At 40.3% G+C, this 25,571-nt stretch overlaps 1 protein-coding gene and 1 long non-coding RNA gene across 2 annotated transcripts; both read right to left on the reverse strand.

Annotated features, from left to right (window-relative positions):
- Positions 1–5,706: 5,706 nt before the first annotated feature.
- On the reverse strand, positions 5,707–9,607 carry lysmd4 (LysM, putative peptidoglycan-binding, domain containing 4). The gene is made up of 3 exons (XM_065279097.2): positions 9,495–9,607; positions 6,956–7,242; positions 5,707–6,855 (listed from the first exon to the last, which is right to left on the reverse strand). The coding sequence occupies exons 2-3, from the start codon at positions 7,220–7,222 to the stop codon at positions 6,268–6,270; spliced, it is 855 nt and encodes a 284-aa protein (XP_065135169.1). The 5' UTR covers positions 7,223–7,242; positions 9,495–9,607; the 3' UTR covers positions 5,707–6,267.
- An 11,798-nt stretch (positions 9,608–21,405) lies between these two features.
- Positions 21,406–24,779, reverse strand: LOC135773520 (uncharacterized). The gene is made up of 4 exons (XR_010543538.2): positions 24,486–24,779; positions 23,517–23,594; positions 22,585–22,662; positions 21,406–22,141 (listed from the first exon to the last, which is right to left on the reverse strand). It is a non-coding gene; the product is annotated as an uncharacterized lncRNA (long non-coding RNA).
- Positions 24,780–25,571: the final 792 nt, after the last annotated feature.

Genomic DNA, 25,571 nt, shown 5'->3' on the forward strand with positions numbered 1-25,571 from the left:
TTTGGAATCGTTTGAGAGGGAGATGTGAACCCGCTTTGAACGATGCCGCCTCGCGTCTGACCGTGAGCGCGCGTTCCTGTGTAAGCCATGCCCGCATCTTTAATGAGTCGAGTGTCGTGCCTAAGAACGCGATTCGCTGCGTGGGGGTGAGCAAACTCTTCTGAAGGTTGATTTTGAACCCCAAATTCTCCAAATGCTGGAGTACAACGGTCTTGTGCGCAGTAATTTCCCTCTCTGACTGTGCTAGAATAAGCCAATCGTCGAGGTAATTCAATATGCGGATGCCGCTCTGTCTGAGAGGGGCGAGAGCCGCATCCGCACATTTGGTAAATGTGCGTGGTGCCAGAGATAATCCGAAGGGCAGAACTTTGTACTGGTATGCTGTCCCGTCGAGCGCGAATCTTAGGAACGGCCTGTGACGTGGCGCTATCGGAATGTGAAAGTAAGCGTCTTTCAGATCCACTGATATGAACCAATCGCCCGGTCGAATTAACGCCATGATTCGTCTGGCTGTAAGCATTTTGAACGGCCGTTTGGCAAGAGCGCGATTCAAAACGCGTAGATCCAATATCGGTCTGAGGCCGCCGTCTTTCTTTGGAATGAGAAAATAACGACTGTAAAAGCCTGATTCGCTTTGATCCGCCGGGACCGTCTCTATCGCGTCTTTTAGTAATAAAGAACGCACCTCTTCCCTGAGGATCTGCATACGATCGTCTGGGACAGTGGTGTAGAGAACGCCGCGAAACCGGGGTGGTCTCCGGGCGAATTGAAGTGAATAACCGTGTTGGATTACGTTTAGAATCCAGCCCGGCATACCGGGGGTGGATTGCCAAACGTGAAATTTGACGGCGAGCGTCGATATGCTTATGGACGTTAAGCCGTGTGTGTGTGTTTGTGTGTACAGAGGAGGAAATTTGCTCTTTTTGTGAAAAGGTAAAAATTTGTGTTTCGCTGTTACAGCGAGGGTGTGTCCAGCGCCCGAGGGGACTGAAACACGCAGAACTTTCGAGGGCGGGCCGGCCGAAGCGGGACCAGAGCCTCTTTTCCTCCTCAGACTCTCTTCAGGGAGGCGGCGCCGGGTCCAGCGTAATCCGAGGACGGGGACCGCGGCGTCGAGGCGGGCCAGCCGGTCGTGCAGGACGCTGGCGCTTGACCTCCGGTTCAGCTCTCTGCTGGGGCTGAGCTGGTGCTGGCTTAGGGCGTTGAGCTGGCGGCGGTTTTGGGCGGCCGGTCTCAGACGCTGAGGCAGATCGTTTTGGTAGAAAATGCCGCATAGCCTGCGACGATTTCTGTGCCTCAGTGAAGCGCTGGGTGAACCCCTCCACAGCGGAGCCGAAGAGCCCCGACGGTGACACGGGCGAGTCAAGAAGGGCAACCCGATCCGTGTCCTTTATCTCCGTCAAGTTCAGCCACAGATGTCTCTCCAGAACAACCAGGCTGGCCATGGCTCTTCCTACAGCCTGAGTGGCGACTTTAGTGGCGCGAAGGGCCAGATCAGTCGCGCTGCGCAGGTTCTGAAAGGTCGACGGGTCCGGACCTGTCTCGTCCATGTCACGGAGGAGTTTTGCCTGGTATACCTGCAGCACCGCCATCGCATGGAGAGCGGATGCAGCGTGGCCGTCGGCGGCGTAAGATTTCGACGCCAGGGTCGATGTCAGGCGACAGGGCTTTGACGGATGGTTCAATTTAGCCCTCCATCCGCCGGCTGAAGACGGGCAGAGATGGGCGGCGACAGTTTCCTCGAGCGGCGGCATCTTGGAGTAGCCGTGTTCATCAGCGCCGTCCACTACGGAGAGGACGTGGGAGACGGCGCTCTGAGCTCGGGTGGAGTGGGGAGCACGCCAAGATTTGGTGAGCTCCTGGTGAACCTCAGGGAAAAACGGCGCCTGCCGTTGGCGGGACGATTGACGGCGCCCGGGCTGCAGAAACCACTCGTCCAACCGGCTGAGTTGAGGCTCTGACGGCGGCGACCACTTGATGTTGAGCTCCGTCGTAGCTTGTGTCAAGATGCGGATGAGCTCAGAGTCGTGAGGACGCGACTCGGTAGGTTCATCAGCGGCGGCTGCGTGGGCGTCGTCATCCGAAGCCGCCCAATCCTCTAACTCCTCAGAGGATGACATCACTTCCAAGTTGTCACCGGACCCAAAGGAAACCATGCCGCTAGCACTCGGCAGGGGGCGTAGGTCTTCATGGGCGAAGGTGACAGGGTGACGGCGGGGAGACAGAGCACGCGGGGGATGAGCCGGCGTGGACTCGGTCTCAGGGCGTCTTCCAGCTTCACGGCTCCGCTGCTGTTTAGGCGGGAGAGCACGGGAAGCCTTCCGTTTAAAGATCTCGAGGCGGGAGCGCAGCACCGCGATAGGAAGGAGCTCGCAGTGGGCGCAGCCCGCCTCGGCGAGTACGGCCTCGGCGTGGGCAGGACCCAGACAGATGACGCACTCCTTGTGGAAATCCTCCACAGGCAAAGGGGCTCGGCAGGAGCCGCAATGCCGAAGCGACATTATCTCAACGCGCTTCTGCTCTTTTAGATAACTCTCTTTTAGGCTCACCGGAAAGCGGCAGGGGAACACGCTGGTGTGTTGTAGTCCGCTGCAGTGCTTGGATCGACAACGAGTAAGGGCTTCTTCTTCGGAGCAGCGAGAAGGTTCGCGCTGAAGGAGAAAAGTAATGAGCTCTTGACGTATTTCACCGGCTTATATAGGGACGTGTGCCACGCCCCCGCGCGGGCTCAAACGTCATTGGTCTGTATTTTCTACAGACGTTAACCAATAGGCTTCAATCACGGAGTAAACAGGAGTTTCCCCCCATAGCGTCAGCAAACTGACGCAATGCGAAGTGAACCGTATTGAAAGGGAACAGGGTATTAGTGCTATACATATGTAAAAACAAATTGGGTCCACCTGTGGCCCGTGACATTTTAGAAACTGACTCTGACTACGTCATAATTTTCCAAAAATTGTGATGAAATATGAAAACTACACTCTTAGAGCTTTCCAAAGATACATAGTTTGTCAAGATTTTTAGGTTTAGGATAGGGTATTAGTGTTATAAATATGTAAAAACAATGTGGGCCCGCTTGAGGGCCCGTGACCTTTTAGAAAATGACTCACACTATGTCAATATTTTCCCAAAATGATGATGACAAATGAAAACTACACTCTTAGAGCTTTCCATTGATATACAGTTTGTCATGATTGGATAAGAATTAATATGCAAAACACTGAAGTAATTGTAGGCATCCCACCGGTGGGACAATGCCATTTAGCAGTACATAAATGTTTTGAGGCGCACTCTCTTTAAAATTGAATCAATTACTCTCCCTACATAATTTATTTTATAAAACACTGCTGAAATATGTATTCTAGGGGCTTAGACCTTTCCAAAAATATATAGTTTGTCATGATTCAATAAACATTTACATCCAAAATATTGAAGTAAACCTAGGTGTTCCTCTACAGGAACAGTGACACAAACATTCGTGTTCATTTGCGCTGACTTCTTTTCGCCGGAGGTTGCTCGTCACAACATCAAGCAATGCTTAGGTTACTTAGCAACGGCTTTGGAGCGTCCACGCGCTTTGGAGAAAAGTGGAGCGATCACGTTTTCCGCGTGGGTTTAGATGCGAAATGTGAAGCAATTGAGCATAATGTGCATGGCCATTTCGGTCGGTGATGCTCGAGCCCCGGAGCGACCACGGGATCTGCGCGGCTATGTGCGTGTTTATTTTATCACTTTCATCCGTGAAACAACACACGGTTCAAGTGAGGAACCTTTTTGGGGTTATAATGTCTGCACAGTGCTGAAAACGCATGTTGCTATACTGGTAGTGCAGATTGATACTTTTTCGCAACCTTGACCAAGAATTTCTTACCTCATTGTTCCGCCCCCACTGATATCGGTTTATAGCGCATTAAAGGGCGATTTATAGTCGTGCGTAGGTCCTACGGCGTAGGCTATCCGTAGCCTGTGCGTAGCCTGACGCGCACCTCACAAAATTTCTAACAGCGCGTCGGCTCTACGCGGACCGTAAGCGCTGTGATTGGTCCACCAGAACCCCTCCCGTCAGGTAAAAAAACTGCGTCATAGGTATTTCCGTTTGAGACGGTGAAAACAAAGATGAGCCAAGTTGAGGAGTGATTTAACTCAAACTGCAACATTAGTCGCTGTTTATTTACTTCCATCATTGCTGGTCTTCTCAAATTATACACAAGAAGTTGCTATTTCTTCTTCGTTTGTGGGTTAACTTGCTTAGCTTCTTCTTCTGTGACGACTTCTGCTGCTACTGTGGTTACACGCGTGATTACTGCCAACCAGCGGACGGCGACGCACAAGTATAAATGAAAACCGACGCGGAACCTACGCCGTCGCTGCTACGCCGTAGGACCTACGCACGACTATAAATCGCCCTTAACTCTTGAGTCTTATGTCTGTTTGCGTTCACGCAAACTTGAAGACATCTCGCTGGGTGAGACTGTACTTTATATTTTTCATAGTTTTTGAAGTGCACGGCATCACGGGTCGCACTGTACCGTCAACAGCCCTAGAATCCACACTTTTGACATTTAGACATGTTTAACACGAAGTATACAAAGCTTACCTCAGCAGCCTGAGTGTTTTCTGTGGTAAGCTGCGTTAATTTGGTTGCGCGAGTGACTATAAACAGTGGCTCAACGTAATTAATATTCATGAGGTAAGAGACATAAGCGTTTTGCACGTGCCTCGCATCAGAACCGCTTTTAGAACCGAAACTTAAGAATTACGTGCGGTTCCGGTTCCTTTTAAAAAACGGAACCGGTTCTGAATAAGAACCGGTTATCGGTTCCCAACCCTAGTCACGATCACTGACAGAACAGCTTATCATTCATTAGGCTACTATAGTATGTGAAGAACATTTTCCGTCATACGTTTTAATGTTGTCGAAGAAACATTCATGCACAGTCCACAAAGCAAGGTTCTTATGTGTTTTTATATTATGTCTATATAAAATACAGGACAATGCACGTCATGGTGTTGTGACGAATTATGCCAAATGATGACTCATCCATTCACCAATCCACACAGATGCGCATGTGTGCATGACGCGAATGCTCTGCTCGCACATGCAGTGAAGCAAAACTGATAAATGACTTTAATATTGAATGCCGAATTCTGAAATTATGACTTTGGGACATAAAAGAAATACAGCGGCTGACTGCGCACGCAGCAGGACAAATGAGTCGCCAGGCTATCGGGAATTGCCCCGGTGATCTCGATTTCGTTTATTCTCTTGCTTGCGGGATCTACAGAGTAAGTCTCAAAGATCGACCGATCAAACACTGTGCTAGTTAATGCTAAATGCTAGCGTTCAGGCTGAACTTCTATTATTGACGTTACAGTTACGTTTTGCAAGTCTATACTGAAAAAAAAACCCCGTACTACTCAGAAATGTCCATTCTCTCTGAATAAATGTTTGCATACACACAGAACTACTGAAATGAGCCGCTCTGAGAAACAGCCAATCAGAGCACAGCTCAACATTATTATTCATGACCCTTTCAAATAAGGTAATAATAGACAGATTCATTCTGGGGACAAATCCTAGGGTTGTGAATGGACATGTGAAACCATCTCTAAATCTTTTTTTGCCACATACCTTCTATGTAGATATCAGAAAACAATGTAACATATTGTGATAATGCATTCTTTGGCACCTTTAAGTTCTCAGACTTTCTTTAAATATGTCTTCTTTTATTGCACTTCCAATGACTGGACAAACAAAGATTTAATACACTTTTTTGGCACCACTGGCACTACAATACCATTATAAAGAAATGACATTAGAGTTCTGCCAAGAATACTAAGTTGACATCATTTTAGCTAGCATGAAATATCAGACATTTCATACACAAGTTGTATTAATACATTGGTGAGCAGTATTATATCCAGATTTTTTTGCATATTATCCCTCAAGCAACGACACACACACAAAACAAACAGTAAAATGACAAATTCTAAACTAAAAGTAGAAGATATGCTTGATATGTTTTATATCTTTATAGCAGTAAATATAATAAAATGTTAATTTAATTTAATTAAAACTAGCACCCATTAAACAGCTTTAATGAGTGTCAAGTCAAGTGTCTCATAACTGACTCATGTGCCTTCACTACACATGCCATTTATCAATGTCAACATGTAATACTAAGGTTATAAGTACTATGCTAGGCATCAAACCAAAATTCAAAGGCCACTTAAATATACGCAACACAATACAATATTTTCTTTTGCTTATACTTGATTCTCCTCAAGATGGTTTCTGACTACATTCCCAGGGTTCAATGTGTTGACGCTCACCACTGTACTAGTTGAGGTAGGCATTGAGATAGTACCAACTCCATTATTCACTACAGATTCCCCACTATCTTGAGTTTTAATATATACCACATAGAAAATAGGTAAGACAATGCCTATTAATAACATTGCAACCACAGCATTCCACCACTGGATTCCCCAATCTGCACCGTAGCTACGCAAACCCCGATTTCTCCATCCCCATTGTCTGGAACCCCTGGAAGTTCTAGAAAATACCTCTTCCTGGGGGTCTGTGCTTTGAATAAGACGTTCAATGTCACTGTCCACTTCTTTCAGAAAGCTGGTATATTCCTGCACCTGAGGTCTGCCCGATATGCTTGTTTCAGCACCGTTCGATTGCTTATTTGTTGACACTACACCGTTAGAGGGTCTCTGCTGAGGTTTCCTGAGCTCGGAGTTGGACTCTGTTAGCAACCCATGCTTCTTTACAGGGATTTTAATAGACTTGAGTGCATACATGTCCTGCTCTTGAATAAAGTTGTTCACTCTCTTTATGTCAGCCACCTGAAAACAGTAGAATAGGGTTATAATAAGTGTGCAAAAGTATTGGTTAACTTTAATATAAAATGAAACTGATCTAAAATACAAAAATTGTATAAGATACCTTGCATCCATACTGCAGGGCGAGTTTGTTGAGATTGTCCTCATGGGAGATGTCTCTTTCCAGCAAGAGCATTTCCACTCTTTCTCTCTCCTGTGAGGATGACTCTCTGCTCCTCGGCCGGAGCTCCATTAAATTGAGTTCTTCATCCTCAGAGGGCTCGTCCAGTCCTTCTTGTCTATGTCTGAACATGTACACCTGGCCATCTGCACTGGCATGGACATCCACTGGAGCCTGAAAGGCTTGTGGCAGAAGATCTCCACGCCTCATCACTGCGACTACACAGATTTCTATGAAAATAAATATGATCCTCTTATTTAAAAACAGAAACATAACCCTTGCAGAGAAACAGAGCAGTCTATCATCCTATTGTAATGTGAACTCAAAATAAATCTTAATTATATATTTTATAAAATATAGCCTCGTGATTATTATGGATTTCATCATGTTTTTGCTATGTTGTAATAAAGGGATAGTTCACGCCAAAATTATAATTTTGAAAGACATCGCCAAAAAGGTCCATGCTCCATCAGTAGTTCAATAATAATATTATAAAGCGACAAGAACACTTTTGTGTGCAAAGAAAACAAAACAAACATTTTATTCAACAATTTGTTTTCCTCGCATTCAGTGCGTGTTTACGAGCAGACTACGGCGCATGCTGCTGACGTCACCTGTTGACATAGTTGCCAATGTTTTTTTTTCTTTTCGCTTTTTTATTTAAGCCATTATGTAAACATTGTAAACAACAGTTAGGTTATGTCCACACGAAGCCGGTGCATTCCCTATCCGATCATTTTTTTCCTTTCTCTAAAGAAATAATCCGTAAACACGAAACCACTGAAACCGACTGAAAGCGGTGTAGTATATATGCCGGACCAGTATGGGGCGCTGTAATACTGCCACAGATATTCACTATACACGGAGAAGACTTTGAGCATGCGCATAACCAACGTATGGTGTTGTCCATTATCGCTTGTTGGTCACCACAATTGCATAGAAGCAATAGATTTTGCTGTAATAAAGCTAGTAGGCTTTAGTAGCTTCTGTAGCACGAACACAATCACGTAGTCCAACGTTATTGTTGTTGCTGTTACGTGTGACGCTTCCGACACGTGATGTGATGACGTTTTCGCTTCACAAAATATACAGATTGGCTGTACAGACGAAACCGCAAGGGTGTCGGTTTCAGATTTATCCACTTTAGGACCCGGTTTCAAAAAATAGCGGATTCAGTCTCCCATAACGCCGGATACGTGTGGATGAAACGCCAATACGATAACAAATTTATACGTATACAGTGATACGCGTCTATGTGTGGACAGCCCCTCACACAGCCCATATAAACTACTTGCCAGTGTATTCTGTGTCTGTACGCTTGCAACTATGTCAGCAAGTGACGTCAGCAACATGCGCCATAGTCTGTTTGTGAACACGAACTGAATCATTTACATTTTTTTAAAATAAAATTGTTTGTTTTGTTTTGTTTTCTTTTGTTTTCTTTGCGCACAAAAGTATTCTTGCCGCTTCATAATATTATTATTAAACTACTGATAGGACATGGACCTTTTTGGCAATGTCTTTCATTCTTTACTGGGGAAAAGAAATGTGAAACTAACTGAAGTCAATGGGACAGTCACTCACAAGCCTCACGGTTTTTATCAAAAATATCTAAAAATGAGTTCTGAAGACAATCGGAGCACTTGGTGGTTTAGAACGAAACAGGGTTAAGGGATTTATGATAAAATTATCATTTTGGGGTGAACTGTCCCTTTAAATGTTTTAATGGTAACAATTTAGAAAAATGTTGTATTTATTAACATTAATAAATACATGAGCTAACAATTAACAAAATAGTTACATGCAATTGTTCATGTTAAAAAGTTACAACTTAAAAGTTACAACTTAGATTTTAAGTGCTGAAATTAACATGAACTAATATTAATAAATGCTGCAGAATTGTTCATTGTTTTTTAATGTTTCCTAATGCATTAACAAAAACCTTATAGTAAAGTTTAAATGTATTGAAGTGTTTCGTTATAATTAGTTTTACTTTGTTAATAATGCTTTAATATAAGTTTAGATGTTTAGGCACGTGCATTCAAGTAAATGATGAACTAAATTAAACAAAACAAAACTAAACTAAACTACAGATTAATCTGAGCCTTTTAAGAGCAAAAGACAAACAACACAACGCATTACCGATAGTGTGGTGTGTACATTGGTTAGTGACGTTGTGCCTCGTCAGTGTTCTTGTTCATAAAAATCAGAGGCGATTATCTGTCGCCGAGCGGGACGGCACACATAACCGTTACACAAACTGACACTAACTGACTTTAGATGCATAGATAACTAAATATCTTCCCGACAAATAAACAAAAAAACAAACTAACAAGCGACAATTTCTTAAGTATATAAAGTTACGGTTGTGAAAGTCGATGACTTGTTAAGTGAGTCAGTAAGCTACAGTGTCAACTGTTAGTTAAAGCTTTGGCTTTCAAAAATAGAATTAATTATTGATTCGAATCTGAATTCAACTTACCTTTCTAGACAAAAACAGCCACATTGCGCTGACAAAAATATCCCAAGTGTCCCTGAAACTTCACACAGCAACTAAACTTGCTAGTCAGGCGACAGTGTAGATTGACAGAAAATTCAGCCAATCGGTTTATTTAAAAGGCGGTTCTTCTGTGCAACCCTGATCGACCACATGTGGCGCTGCGCAGACCGTTCGGCTCATGACAAAAAAGTACCGCGAGAGCTACTCGAAAGCACAGCATCTCGCGGTACTCAGATGTCATAGGACGATCGTTCTGCGCAGCAACGCATGAAGATCAACTCACCTATTGATATCTAGGCATTTGTAGTAACTCTCGAACAGCTAATGTGCGTGATGTTTTATGTATGTTATATAAAAATCTGCTTATTTCGCAATGAGAAAATCTGCAGTGTAGTGAGCCATTACAATGCTGTAATGTCACGAAAGATTGCCCGTGGATAATGACTGGTTCTCCCAATAAGTGTGGTTGAAGATACAATACGGGCGTCGCGACGTGTCACGGCAGAGAGAGTGTAGGTGAGGCAAGCCGTTTCGTTTTAGGTGTGAAACAAAAAACCTATATTTATATAAAAAACCTATATTTCATTATATACATATATATCTATATTAACCTGTAATTGATCTAAATAAATAGTAACTTACTGATAAATATGATTCTTTTATTTATCTCCGTTATATGTGTGCATCACCTTTTCACTCAGCCACACGTACGTTTGACCTCAAGATGGCGATATGTATCTTCAATACTAACCCATGGTGATTTTAGCATTTTAAACCCCTCTCTGCCACATGTCCATGTCCCCCCTTCTTCCTCCTTGTCCATCTGGCCCAGAAGTCAGTTGCCATGCCAGAGCTGTATCAGTGCTATTAGGTATGTGCTTCAGGTTATCTTTGTCACTCCTGCTAAAACACAGGTCAACATTCAGGCTCAGTGGTTCATGATGGAGGACACGAGCCTGCCATAGTAGATCTAGATTTGGACAATGATGTGAGGAGCCTTGGGACATTTGTCAGTTCTCTTTAAACTTGGCTTAGTGGGGTTTAAGCAGACAAACACCCTCTGCCTGCCATTATAGGTTTAAATGTAATCACTGAGCATATATGAGTATATGAGAAGAAGGTGCATTTGCTGAACAAGTTTTATTATTTTACTTTGTTAACAAGAATGATTGGGAAGCATATAAAAATACATTATTTGATATTTCCAGTTTGGATACGAGTAAACAGTTTTGTAATTTATTTGACATAACTAGTAGATTTTATTGTATTTTGTGTATTCGCAAAAAAAAATTATTATGTTCTAAACAAACATTTAAAGGGATAGTTTACCAAAAAAATGAAAAATCTCTCTTTATTTACTTTCAAGTTGTTCTTGAAATGAAGAATTTAATAACAAAACACATCTTAAAATTCATTGTTTTTCTACTATGTTAAAGTTATGTCAGGTTTAGTTTAAATGCATATTCATTCTCTAAACCCACTTCTGCAGGTTGGCGGAGCAGGCTTAAGATTGCATTTTGGCCTATACATGGTGCACCCTGGAAAGATAATTAATCTAATCTCTAGACTTTGGGATAACTAGAGTTTAAGGCGGGGGCATGATTTTTGAAAAATACTTTGGAAAAGTGTTGGGCCGACTACCAAAACACACTTGCAGCCAATCAGCAGTAAGGGGCGTGTCTACTAACCAACATCATTTCCCGGGTTGCGTATGTGTGGGGCGGTTCTATCAAAAGAAGATCCTGATTCATGGGGTAGGGGCGTGTTTGTTTAGGTGATTGCAAATGTCAAAATTGGCTTTCAGAGATCATAACAAACCTATTTAAAGACAATACTTAATATAGAATCAGCGTAAGATGTGACAAGAAAGTATATTTTGCTGTTTAATCATATTTAGGCCTACCTATGACATGACATGATATGAAGTGTTACTACATTTGCTGTTTCTATTAATGCATTATTATAGTAAACGTACAGAAAGTGTTCTTTCCTTTTCGGTATTTGCTCATGTAACACCGTAAAAATATAAAAACTGCAGACCTGTCAATTTCATTCATCCATCCATCATCCATACTGCTTCCCCTATGCTGACTGGGGCGAAGAACACCCTGGACAGGTGGCGAGAACTGTTAAATAATTATCATGTTTGGACTTGAGGGTGTTAATTAACATTACACACTGTGTTGTCATGATTCAATGCCCATTGTGCAACGCAACAAATAAATAGCAGGGAGAGAGAGAAGTTTTGGTTGAGGTTACAAGAATGTTTTCTGGTTAAATCTGAAAAATAAGTTTAGTAAAACGCAGTTCCTTGAGAGACATCTCACAAAGTAGGCTACTGTTTTGTACTCATATGGGACTTTGTTGTTGTTGTAAACATGGAAATACAGGTGCAAGACTTTCAGGTGGAATTCATGCATGCGGAGGTTGAATCTGGACAAAATAATAAGATGTGAGCATTAAAGGCCGTAAATCAAACAGTAAAATCTGCTTAAGCTGAAACTACAATATGTTTAAAATCACTTTGCTATTTACAAGCAACAGATGTGTTTATGGACAAGATCAGATGTGTTTTGGGTTATTTAACACTGAAAATCTTCAATAAATATTTAAATGAAATAGGAAACTCAATCGATTAATAATTAAACAACTATCAGACATCACCCCAGTGGTCAGTGATAACTGAATTTGCCGTTCATGCTGAATAGCACACTTAACCTTCCCATAGCGATACTTCCAAGAACTGGTCATATGTATGTGCTTTCTCAATGGCAGATTACACAGACGACATGATCTGATGAGCATACAAGCTGTTATCTGGGTCAGCGCTAGTCTCCAATTTCACGCCCCGAAAGATCCATCATATCTGTATTGTTTCCTTGCACTGAGCTTATTGACCTTCATTCCTTAGCAAAATCAGACTGTCACCAAATTTCCTTTGACAACACGACAGAACCGCTAAGCATGTGTTTTGAAGTGTAGCATGTTAATGGCAAGAAGGCTTAAGTTGAGCTTGAGCTAATTGAAGCTTTACACTGCTAACTTGAATGAACTGCTGACATTTAGGTGACCCCAGGTTATATAAACAACTGCAAAAATGTGTTTAAGCTATTAAATAGGCTGTGAGGACAATTTTGATATATGTAGTGTGTCACATTAATGTCCACCACCCCACACACACATTCACAATTTATGTCCTTCCAGGCCTTCCCAAAATGAGCAATCATCTGACCTTCAGTTGACCCCATGTGGTACATTGCAGCAATACAACCAAAAGCAAGCCACTTAACTACAGCTGACCTATTTTTACCTAAATGCACTGTGTGAATTTCAACACTTTCTGACCTGAAAACACAGTTTGTCTCCAAAAGTACAGTACAGTATGGATTTCAAATAGTTTCTCGGGAAACTTATACTGTATAGCCTTCATATTGATTTTAAAATTGGGTCCATTTGTCACTTGTCAGTGGATACCGGATGGACACTTTCTGGTTCTCTTGCCGATATCTTCATTAAATCTTTGTAAAAACCTCCCTGAAGAGGGAGCACGTGCACGTCAGAATATGACAAAACAAAAATTAGCACTGAGCAGCACATCATATCATTTACATCACATTCAAATTCAGGGTGCAACTCTGAACACGGTGCAACAGAGTGGCATAACATGCTGTGTTTCTGGGCCACTGAGCAGCTTGTCAAACTGACAGAGAGAGAACAAAAAACATGGAGAGTTGCGATGAGAGAGAGAGAGAGGCTGGGAAGATGAAATATAACAATAGATAATTCTTGGAGAATATAACACAGAAAGAAAAACATATCTATATATAATTTATATCTACATAGACATACACATACACATAGCTAGCGCTCTTAAAAATAATGCTAATATAATGCTGATATAAATAATAATAAATTATTGACAGTACATTTATGACATTATATGGACTATGGGGTGGTTCCCGGACAAGGATTAGCTTAAGCCAATATAACTTAAGGAAATATAACTAGTTTTAACAAACATGCCTTACATTAAGAACATTACTTGTGTGCATTTTGAGGCAAAACAAAGGGCACCGATGTATTTTAAAGGTGCAGTGTGTAAATTTTAGCGGCATCTAGTGGTAAGGTTGCGAATTGCAACCAACGGCTCAGTCCACTGTCCAACCCTCACTTTTGAAATTCATAAAAAAGCTACGATAGCCACCACTGGACAAACATTTCATTGTCGGAGACAACATAGTAGTGCTGCCTCACGATTAGTCGCGACTAATCATTTGTAGAATAAAAGTTTTTGTTTACATAGTTTATGTGTGTGTACTGTGTATAATAATTATGTATAATTGCACACAGACACACGCATGTATATAATTAAGAAACATTTACATGTGTATATACATGTTTACATTTATATAAAATTTAAATTATATATAAATATAAATATTTATTATATAAATATATTTTTTTCTTAAAATTATACATGTATGTGTGTGTATTTATATATACATAATTATTATACACAGTACACACACATATATGATGTAAACAAAAACTTTTATTCTGCAAACGATTAGTCGCGACTAATCATGAGGCAGCACTACAACTTAGTAAAAAAGTTTGTCTGTAAAGGGCTTCTGTAGAAACATGGCGGCACAAAATGGGGACTTCCATGTTCATGTATATACATCAGACAGTATTTAGATTAAAATGTCTCATTCTAAGGTTATAAAAACATAACGGTTCATTTTAAAAGGTCTTTATACACCACTGATAATATAAATTTGTATATAATTTTGCATTTCTTTCAAGAGATCCTTCTAAAAATTACACACCGCACCTTTAAGATATGTCAGTGCAAGTTGTTTCAGTTTGGACAGCTCTTACATTTATTTAAGTCTATGACTAGACTAATCCCTGTCTGGGAACTATATGTATATACAGTATATATACAATATACACTTTACAATAAGGTCGCATTTGTTAACAATTAGTTATTGCATTAGCTAACGTGAACTATCAATGAACACCACTTCTAAAGCATTTACTAGTCAATGCTAAAGGGCGATTTTTAGTCGTGCGTAGGTCCTACGCCGTAGCTACACGCAGAACACATATTTTGAAATAACGAACCACACGCATGATGGGCTACATACATGTTGTGACGAACTTCGCATCATGCAACCTTGAAAAAAGAATTCACCGGCCGCCACTGTTACTAATACAATCTTATTGTAAAGTGTTACCCAAAATAGTGACATAAGAATTAGATAAGCTAGTGCTAGAATCTTAAATGTACTTTCTTTTCATTTAGAATAAGCCATTTACTTATCAGCTTTATATAACCATGATTATAATTGTAACCATTTCATTGAAAGACATATAAGTCACTCATTTTTAAACCCATAGCATTCTTAAAAAAGGCTTAAAATGCCTAAAAAGGACACTTATTGTACCTGCTGTGTTGATTGTAAACGGTTTACATCATTCAGACCACAAGAATCTCAGCTTTCCAAAGATATGTGACATGTTGAGCTTTTTGTTTTTGAGTTGTTTAATAATGCAGTGTTTCACCGACATTGGAACTTTAAGGGGTTAATGATGTATTCTTATGGCAAAATCTCTCTCTGTTCATCTTACATTAAAATCTATTTCCAACTGTAGATGGCAGCATAGTCCTTTGATTTAAAATAGATATTTCACATGAGATCTTGATGGATGGCTCTTTAAAAAAACACTATAGTGGAATATAAGGGAAATGTAGGAGAGAAGTATATTGCAGAGATTAATGCTTATGTAAATTTGATCGACACAAATATCAATCTTATTGCTAAACGTAAATCTCCATTTACATCATTTTAAAAGACCCACACAATGAATATTCCAATTGAAAAATATTAAACTGTTTTCTAAATAAAAAAAACTGTTAATAGGGATAATCGCGATCGTTGTGTTGTTTGTGTATTTTCTCCGCATGTGTTGTTGGTCCAGGTGATTTGCTCATCAGGGGGCAGTCGTTCTGTCTGTGAGGGTTCAGCAGAGGCAGTGTAGGGAAACAAAATTAATCCTCGTGGCTCCAGGTTATGGCAACAGGTCAGGAGTTTATTGATTAAACGTCAGCTACCCAGGTGAATGTGATTCGTAACTCTGAGGAGGCCTCTCCGCACAATCCATCACATAATATCCACAGAGATTAAAGCCTACAATAGACTAAACACTTTTAGACAGGATTGACTTGTTTAGCGGAAGTTCTGCTGCAATGTGTGAATGGTATTGTTTTACTGTCGGTAGAGTTACTAACCAGCTGAGTTTTCTGTATAAAATCCTCTACCATAATGTAAAGAACATTCTGTGAAAATATAACCTTGATTTATTTAATCATATTGAGTAAGGGCATCTCAAAGAGTGAAATTAAAATGAAATCAGCGATTAAAGATAACATTAACTGTTATTGAAAAAAACCCTATTCTATCATGTCATCAGACATAATTTTTAAGACAGCAACATGTTCCCTCAGGAACGATGCGTAAGGCATCATAATGCAATTTGATTGACAAGTGTACTTTAAGGCCCAAGGTTAATGGTGTTGACACAGAAACCATTCAAAGGGTTAAGGGCCAGGATGAGACTTCTGAAGATCGTGCTCACTTTAACAAATTAATCTCTGTGCATTTGGTCCCCATGCATATGTGGAGCAGAGCTGGAGGCCTCCTCAGGGTCACAGAGAAGTTATCCACTGACTTCAACTGTCCACAGGATCTGCTACAAGGGATGGTGAAGCTCTGTTTAGCCCCACAGCACCCACAGAGCCTCAGTTGGACGGTCTCTGTACCCTAGGGGTGAGTTCACAGGGCATAATGGACACTGCGGTAGCTCGGAGGACTGGGTGACACGTAACCTTGCCCTGTCACCACCCTCACTAGTGTGTCAGCCGATGTTAGACTGATTGACGTTGACCCGCCACTCAGACTCTGAGGGTTTAGCGGCGGTATATAACCTCGCCCTGGCTGTTCACCAGGCGAGGGCATTGGAAGCAGGGCATCCTCAGCTGTGTCCTACAAGGCCAAGCGGTTCTGTCGTGTTATAAGAATTACAAATGCCTGCTTTGATTTGCAGATTTTTTGGGCATGCACATTACCATATAAACATATGACTGTAGCGATATTTCCTTTGCTGTCTACGGATTGTATTATTTATTTATTTTTTAAGTTTTAAGCTTTGTTTATTTGATTTTTTTATGCTGATGCAAGTTGACGTTTCATTCAGTGGATTCTGGGTTGTAGAGCCTGGCATGTTTTGTATTGTCTTGATCTCCAGGTTTACTTTTTTGTCTGCTGCTCTACTTTCTGTGCAAAAATATAATGCCGGCTTTTAAAAGAACTCAAGAAAGTAGCACGGATAAACACAGCGAAGAATGTGTCCAAATGTACATTTGTCACTTAAAGGGATTGTTTACCCCAAAATGCAAATTCTGTCATTGTTTATTAGACTTCGTGTTTTTGCAAAACATTTTCTCTTTATTAAAAGTGTGAGTACACCTAGTCAACACAATCTGTGTGCTACATGTATATTCTAAATCCTCTGATGAAATAAGATAAAGATTTAACTATTATCATATACTCTAAAGATCCAGGTGATTTTAAAGGTTTGGAATACAGTCTATAGATCGTGTGTTACATCATTAGTGCTTTATAATGAGTTTTATGGTCATCATGAACTGACATTGTATACAACAGTGTTTCCCAACCATGTGCCACGGCACGCTAGTGTGCCGTGACCACTTGTTTGGTGTGCCGTGGAAAAATAACATTGCCACAGTGTTTGAAAAAGCGCTCGAAGCTAGCTACCAGGTTGCTGAGTTGGTCACAGCTGCATGTGTCACTGTCATTAATTCCAGTCGGCATATCATTTGTGTTCATCAAAACAAGATCAAGTTTTACATTAAATGTGAATACTATGTTATATACTACGTATAATATTCCAGTTTAACTTAAGTCATTTAAGCATTGCAATACAGGTTTGTGCAGATCTGTTAATGCTTATTGTGAAAGTGGTGTGCAGTATGTTTTTTTACTTTTAAAAACTGCGGCGTGGCAAAAAAAAAAAGGTTGGGAAACACTGCTATTGAAAGCAACTTAAAGGTGCACTGTGTAGATTTTAGCGGCATCTAATGGTGGGGTTGGGAATTGCAACCAAAGCTCTCCACTGCTTACCCCCTCTCTTTCAAAGCACATAAAGGAGATATGCCACAGGACAAACATTTCATCATTCAAGACAACATAGTGACAAACAAGCTCTGTAGAGCAGTTTGTCTGTTAAGTAGTGATGGCGAAGTGAAGCTTTCTTGAACTAGCAAAGCTTTCAGCACATTTATATCAGAAAAAGGTTATTTACTCAAAGCTTTTGATACTGAACTCTTCTGGTGAAAGTGGAGGAATGCGCTATGACCCTAAATTTTTCATAACAAACCAATGCATTCATTTTAGAAGCAAAAATGAAGTCGCAAGCTACGTTTCCATTACCCGTTTTGCCAATTGACATTGCAAATTGAAAATACGTCCAATTGAAACACATACATTTTGCATAAACTACCATACGTATATCCAGGGCCGAATTATCCATAGATAGGATTGGGCGGCACCAAGGGCTCCACACTGTAACCAAAATAGAGTTTTTGACACCGTTCGAGCAGTTTTTTTCGTACTCGCGAATGTGTGGGCACCCATGACAAAAATACAGAATGCGTGATCGGGGTTTTAACCGCACATTTGCATGCCGCGTCAATATTTTTTGTCACCATGATCAGTTGATTCTACCGATGGGTCTACGCAGCCCGGGTAAAGTAAACACATCTCACTCAGAATCGCGAGAAGATGCACCCGCGTGGGTTTAATTAGACTTTGCAGAGATGAGAGATAGAGAGAGTAATTTTTCAGTAATGCAGAATTTTTTTTAAATAATTGCATTGCAGGCTGATTTAAAGTGTGCCCTTAATGTTCTGCTTGCGCTCCTAAAATTTTTAGTCAGGGGCTACAGTGCTCCTAATAACAAAAAGTTAATCTAGAGCCCTGAATGACTAGACTTTAAAAAAAATTTGGGGAGGGGGGCACTGTCACCCTAGGGCACTACACTGCTAATCCGGGCCTGCATATATAGCAAACAAGTTTTTACGCTCGCATAAGGTGATTTCTCAGGCAATTCGGTAAAGGTGTATTTTGCAAAAATGCAATGGAAACCTGATGCAAGTAAATCACATATTATTATTTGAGGATGACGCCGGCCGCAGCAAGCGTCTTTGAAGGAACGCTGAGAGCGGAGAAGCGCCCGACGTCATTTTCGTCTTTCCATTGTCCAATCGAATGAGGGGAGAGGCGGGCCTTACGTTGTGGTGAGGGACGTTTACAGTTGCTTTGAAGAACCGGACTCCACTCGCTCACTCTCTCCTGCGTGTTTGTGCACCTCTCATCCTCAAACAAGGTCAGACCAAGCGCCCTCTTTTTAAAGTTTCTGCTAATATGACAGTTAACACCAAAATAGCATTCACGCCTCAATATTTGATTGACAAGACAGCTGACTCGGTGGTTGCTTAGCAATATAAAAAGCTGCGTCGCACTGCTCTTTTTTTAAAAAGGCAGTGCTTCGCGCCTTGCGTTTCGAAGCGTTTAAAGCGCGGTTGGTGTGATTAGCCCCTAAGTAAACCTACCAACATCAGTCGATGTGATGTTTGTAATGACTAATCAGGACAGGTCAAACTACGTTTCAGTCACATTTTATCAATGAATGGAAAAACCCATAATTTCACAATAGTCTTTTGTTGACATTTAGAAAGCTCATTGGTCATATGATTTTGATAGAACAAAACAAGCATCGATACAAAGCTTTACTTAAAATTGTTTCATGTTTTTCACACACTCTTTGGTATCAAGGCTACCATCACTACTGTTTAGGGCTACTATAGAAACATGACAGAGCAAAATGGTGACTTCCATGTAAGGGGGAGTTTCAACTTTCAAATACCGCTACAACCAAAATGAATGATCTTGATCTTGCTCGGTGGGTCCAGTGCATCATTGAGACATGATTTTAAGCCTGCACAAAAAATCCAGAAATGGAGAAAAAACTGTTGTAATGATTTAACTCCACAATTCAGTACTACATTTCACTTTGTAATGTGTTTCAGCAATACATTTCTAACATTTATAGTGTATTAAAAGGGAAATTTCACAAGACTTTTTGAAAAGGTATATAATAAATCTTTGGTGTCTCCAGGGTACATATGTGAAGTTGTGCTCAAAATAGCATATAGATCATTTATTATAACATGTTAAAAATGCCACTTGGTAGGTGTGAAAAAAAAATGTGCCGTTTTGGGTGTGTCCTTTAACATGCATCCTTTTACTGGGTTGATCTTTTCCACATTTTCTAGGTTGATACAAGCACATGTGGGCCCTTTTATAGCACTTAAAAATTTTTAAGCTATAATGATTTTCATGATATGTCCCATTTAAGAAAAAATTCCCTGAAATAACTTTACACATACTATTTAATATTATTTCAGATCACAAATCGTTAACGCCATTTTGCCAGCTTACTCTGTACTGTAAGCAGCTTCGAAATAAAATAACAGCTGAAGTGACTTGGAAACAAAGAGAATTAAACATGGATGACAGCAGCGAGAAGATAAATGTCATTTCCAATAATATCTAAGTCTGTCTGCCATTAAATGTGCAATGACCCACACTGCATACAAAAATGATATCATGAACATTAAGTTCCTAAGTTAATGTTCTGTGCTGTGCTGGGTGCACTGGGCTGCCAGTGTGCACTAAAAGCACGCTTTTAATATGCTACATGCCCCCACTTTTTCATTTCTACAGGGACTCCTTCTGCTTTTTCAGCACACTGACAAAGTCTTTCTTTTGATTGCAAAGTTCATGGCGTGAATTAAGTGGTCTCTTTAAAAATGGACTCTTAATAGGTTGTGTTGTGACACAGATCTTACTAACGCATAAGGAATATTTTGACAGCACTAGAATGTAAAGGAGGATGGAAACACCTTGCATGTCCAAGGGTAAATGCTATTACTTAGGTGGAGGTCCTTGTAATGTTTAAATAAACAGCATTATTTACACTTACTTTAACACATTTGGCAGATGCTTTTATGCAAATTGGCATACAGTACATTTCATAGTATAGGGATGATATACACTCAGCGTTGAATCAAAAAGGGATGAACCCAACCCGTTGGGTTGTAATTTTACCTATTTCAAGTTCAGCCCAAAATCCTGGCTCATTTTAACCCATTGTTGGGTCAAATATAAAATTTTTCTGGTTAAATTTAACCCAACATCTGGGTTTGTCCCTTTTATTTTTACCCAATGTTACAGTATGTCGAAAATAACTCAGCAATTTGTTATGTGTATGGTTATGCAAAGTGTATGGTCTGACCTGACCATGAAGAAATTACTGTCAATAGGAAACCCATTTACATAAGAGAGACTTTAAATGTACAATTTCACAGTCTTAAGTGCACACTAAAAACTCCTGGGTCAAAAACAACCCATAATGGGTTATTTTTGACCCAACTCCTGGGTTAAAAAGGGACCAACTAATTTCTGGGTTATTTCAACCCAGAAAAATGGGTTATTCTTTTTGACCCAACTTCTGGGTTAAATACCTGACCCAACTTCTGGGTTAAAATAACCCAAAATTGTAGTTAATATAACCCAACTTCTGGGTCAAAAGAACAACCCCAATATCTGGGTGGAAAAACCCAGAAATTAGTAGATCCTTTTTAACCAAAGGTCAAAGATAACCTAAATTGTGTAACTATGGCACTATGCCTTATTTCAGAAAAGAAAAATTCAGACACTTACACACTTCAAGCAGTTTTAAATTTTTATTGGATTCAATTAAATTCTATATAAAAATGCACACTTGAACCTATTTATTTTAGGTCACACTGTAATAACATTAGAAAGGGAAAATAGAATAATAAACAACTCTCAAACATTCTCTCTCACACATTTGACAACATTCAATAATTGGATTGAACTTGAGGCTTTAAGTCTTCAAACATTGGTTGTGTGCAGCTTGAGATCTCCCAGAGGGGAACGGCTTCGATTGCTGAAGGTATTCCACTAGTGGCGGCCGGTGACTTCTTTATTCGAGGATGCTCGATGCAAAGTTCGTCACAACATGTATGTAGCTTGTCATGTGTGTGGTTTGTAATTTTAAAATATGTGTTCTGCCCATTGAGAGATCCTGTGTGCATCACGTGTCATGTCAAAATATGTTCCTGCTGCAGACGCATTTAAAGGGTTTATGATAAAACAGATGCTCGCGTTTGCCAGATACTCGCATAATCTCATGCATAATAGGAGTTTACTGTTAAGGAAGTGTCTGGCGTGTATTTTAGAAACATGAGCTCTTTTATCATAAAAGGTTTTGACGCGTGTGCAGCAGGCACTTATTTTGACAAAACACGTGGTGCACACAGGATCTCTCGACACGCAGGACACATATTTTGGAAAAGGGAACCACACACGTGACAATCTGAACACTTATTTTGAATTAGCGCATCTTTGGATGAGCAGTTACGAGCCGCCACTGTATTCCACCATATTTGTTCCAACCTAAAACAGACAGAGACAGAAAGATATAAAGTGAATATTGTGTAGAACGTAAATTGTAAGCAAGATAATAGACTACCAGTTTGTGTTATAATGCTGATACTAACTGTACAAGGAAGCCAAATGAGCTGTGGTTCTTAATTGGTGTCTTCATTTTGAGTGGGTACAAGAAAATGTGGGTTGAGAACCACTGAGTAATAAAACTTAACATCTTTAACTTAACTTTTTAGTCAGATTGCTACCTTAGATGGCATCGCCCAAAACTGAAATACAACTGCGAGGATGCCGAGGAACCTTGAAGTTGTTTTTTTAAACCAGGATTCACCCTTTAGCTTCCACATGAAACATGTCCCTTGTATAGCCTTCTTTCACATGAACAGTATAGTTATAGAATTAAGAATATTCTCTCTCAGAGTAGTGCTGAGAAACTGGTCCATTGTACTTACAGACATTTGGTGTATGAACGCTGTCAGGGACTCTTCAGTTGAATGCCGGATAGTCTTCTTCTCAACCCTGTAGATGGCCTGTAAATGATGACAGAATTTTCATTTTTGGGTGAACTATCCCTTTAAGCCCTATTAAAGAAAAAGTATTTCAATATTTTACTATGTTCTTACCTTAACTTAGACGAAATAATACATCCTTTTTTCTATGCATGCAGTTCATCTTTGTACAGCGCGTTATTAATGCATTTAGTCTAGCCCCATTCATTCCTTAGGATCCAAACAGGGGTGAATTTAGAAGCCACCAAGCACTTCCATGTGTTCCCTATTTAAAGACTGTTACATGAGTAGTTACACCAGTAAATATAGTGGCACTAAATATTTTTTTAAGCTGATAAAAATGAGAACTATATTGTATGGCGGAAGATCACTTAGTTTGCAGCACTTTGACCTCTGGTGCAGTAACATCATCACTCATCACACTGATTTTGAAAAAGATGAGAGAGTTCACAGGAGTGATGTTACTGCACCAGAGGTCAAAGTGCTGCAAACTAAGTGCTCTTCCGCCATACAATATAGTTCTAATTTTTTAATCCGCTTAAAATATCGTCACCTCTTATTTTGTGCCACCATACTTACTCGTGTAAATACTCATGTAACAGTCTTTAAATAGGGAAAACATGGAAGTGTTTTGTTGCTTCTAAATTCATCCCTGTTTGGATCCTAAGGAATGAATGGGGCTAGACTAAATGCTAACACATTCACGACATGCTGTACACGATGTACTGCACGCATTAAAAAGACAGGGATGTATTATTTTGTCTAAGTTGATGTAAAAACATAGTAAAATATTGAAAAACGGTGTAGTTTTCCTTTAAAGAAAAATGTTTCGGTATAGAGAGATGATTTGAGGGCAATAAGAGTAAAATGCTCACCTCAAAAATGTCTCTGTCAGCTCAAACAGCCGCCACTCAGTTAACTTATCAGTGACAAAGCTGTCCATTTAAAAAGACCTGGAGAAAACATATAGAGGTTAGCAACAATTTGAAGACTTGACCTGCTTCTTTAAATCTCACTACTTCAGCCAGTAGAGCACTGTATAATATTATAAGCATGGTGCAGCTGGTAAACATAACTCAAAGCAACGCAACGGTTGGTTTTGCCGGTTGTTGATGAGTAACAGCTGTGAGTGATCACAACACGCTTAAGCAGCCACATCACAGGATAATAAGTGAACAGTGTCCCAATGTCAAGTGAGCTAAATTCCTTACCAGTGCCCGAACCTGTGTACATGATAAACTGATTCACGACCTCGGGAGCTAGGGAACGAAGAGACACAGGGTACAGTATGCGTGTGTACCGGCGGCACCATTTTGCGTCTGTCTGCGGCGCCGAGCGCCATGTACATAGTTTTAAATTTACACTTATTTGTCTCAAATTCGTCGTTAATGTATATACGGACTTCACCATGTGCTGTAATGTACATTAAATTTTACATTCATTTACAGAAATGAGCTACTTTCATTAAAATTGGTTGATATTGGATTTTCAGGTGATATCCTAAATTCATTCAGTTTACGGACGCTCTGAGGTAAAGTGTTCAGACTGCAGACTCAGCAACGATTGTATCATAACATAGTACTGATATATCTTAATTCCATAATGTCCTTAAACATAACAATATTGCTGGCCATAATCTGAGAAAGTGCGGGATACCTCGAGTGGTCTTATATACGGCGCGGCGCTTCTCGTCCGGTGTTCCCCCTTAACCCCCTTAACGTTGCACGAAGTCATAGCTGCCCTGTACTTATCGTATTTTTACCGGTATTATAACAATGAGATAAGCAACGGGGACATGGACACAGAAAGTTTACGTTACATTGACACTTAAAATACTTGCTTACCTTGAATACACAACGAAGAAGCCCAGGCCAAAACGGATCGAGCGCGCCGCGAACTCCGGTGACAGTTATTTCAATCGACTGTTGTGAGAAAATTCCAGAACAGCGGGGGGCGGGGCGTTAACCCAGAACATGGGTTAACCTTTGAAAAATAACCCAGAAACCCAAACAACCCAGGAATTGGGTCAAAATATTAGCCCTATAACCCAGAAAATGGTTACTCTCTGAAAAAATAACCCATAATTTTAACCCAACACAAATAACCCAGAATATGGGTTGAAGAAATAACCCAGGAGTTTTTAGAGTGTGGCAACTGTATTTGTTTTGGACATTATTGTAGATGCATAAAGTAAAAATTTTAGATTGAGTTTATAAATAAAAAATAAGACATCTTGGGGTAATGTGCTCAGTTTCAAAGCTCTATTTTTAAGGTGATTAATAATGAAATGCAGAGAATTATGCATGCTGATGCGACTTTTTTCTCCTTTGTTCTGAATGCACTAATTCACACAGAGTTCAAATGAAACCGCACAGGTTAAGCACTGCTTGTAACATACCATCGTAGGAGAAAAAACGGCGATGTATGAGACGAAGACGAGAACTATTGAACCTGTAATGGTTTGTACCCTCAGTGAGGGTTCAAACCGGAGTCAGATGCTTCACTAGCTTCCTTCTTCATCTGACAGGATGAGAGTTTGTTCTGACCTGGGGATTTTAATAATGCATACCCATCACATCCAAGCTCTCCACTGTGAAGCCTCCCGCATCAGTTTAACCACCACATAACCTCGGCACTTCTAACTGTACATTATAGTTCAGACCATGGAGAACATATACCTTAAAATATTAATCTCTTCTCTATCGAGGTCCTTATACGGTCACTGGCACATGACAACAAGAGGGCGCATTTACAGTAACAGAGTCTTCACTACAGTGTCTATGAATGCTATGCTTACCGTTTAACTCACTAGTATCATTTACTTAATTAAACAGACACACACGCACACACACGCACGCACACACGCACACACAGGTTTCCATAGTTCCACCCACTGATCTATATAAATGACTGGATTGCGCATGATATCA

Source organism: Paramisgurnus dabryanus, chromosome 9 (assembly GCF_030506205.2).
Source record: "Paramisgurnus dabryanus chromosome 9, PD_genome_1.1, whole genome shotgun sequence".
NCBI lineage: Eukaryota > Metazoa > Chordata > Actinopteri > Cypriniformes > Cobitidae > Paramisgurnus > Paramisgurnus dabryanus.

What these genes read in the sequence shown, in the direction of transcription:
- lysmd4 (XM_065279097.2), bottom strand. Translation starts at nt 7,222, where the DNA reads ATGAGGCGTGGAGATCTTCTGCCACAAGCCTTTCAGGCTCCAGTGGAT. An exon ending in CCCTGCAGTATGGATGCAAG is followed by an intron (nt 6,856 to 6,955) that starts GTATCTTATACA and finishes TACTGTTTTCAG; the next exon opens with GTGGCTGACATAAAGAGAGT.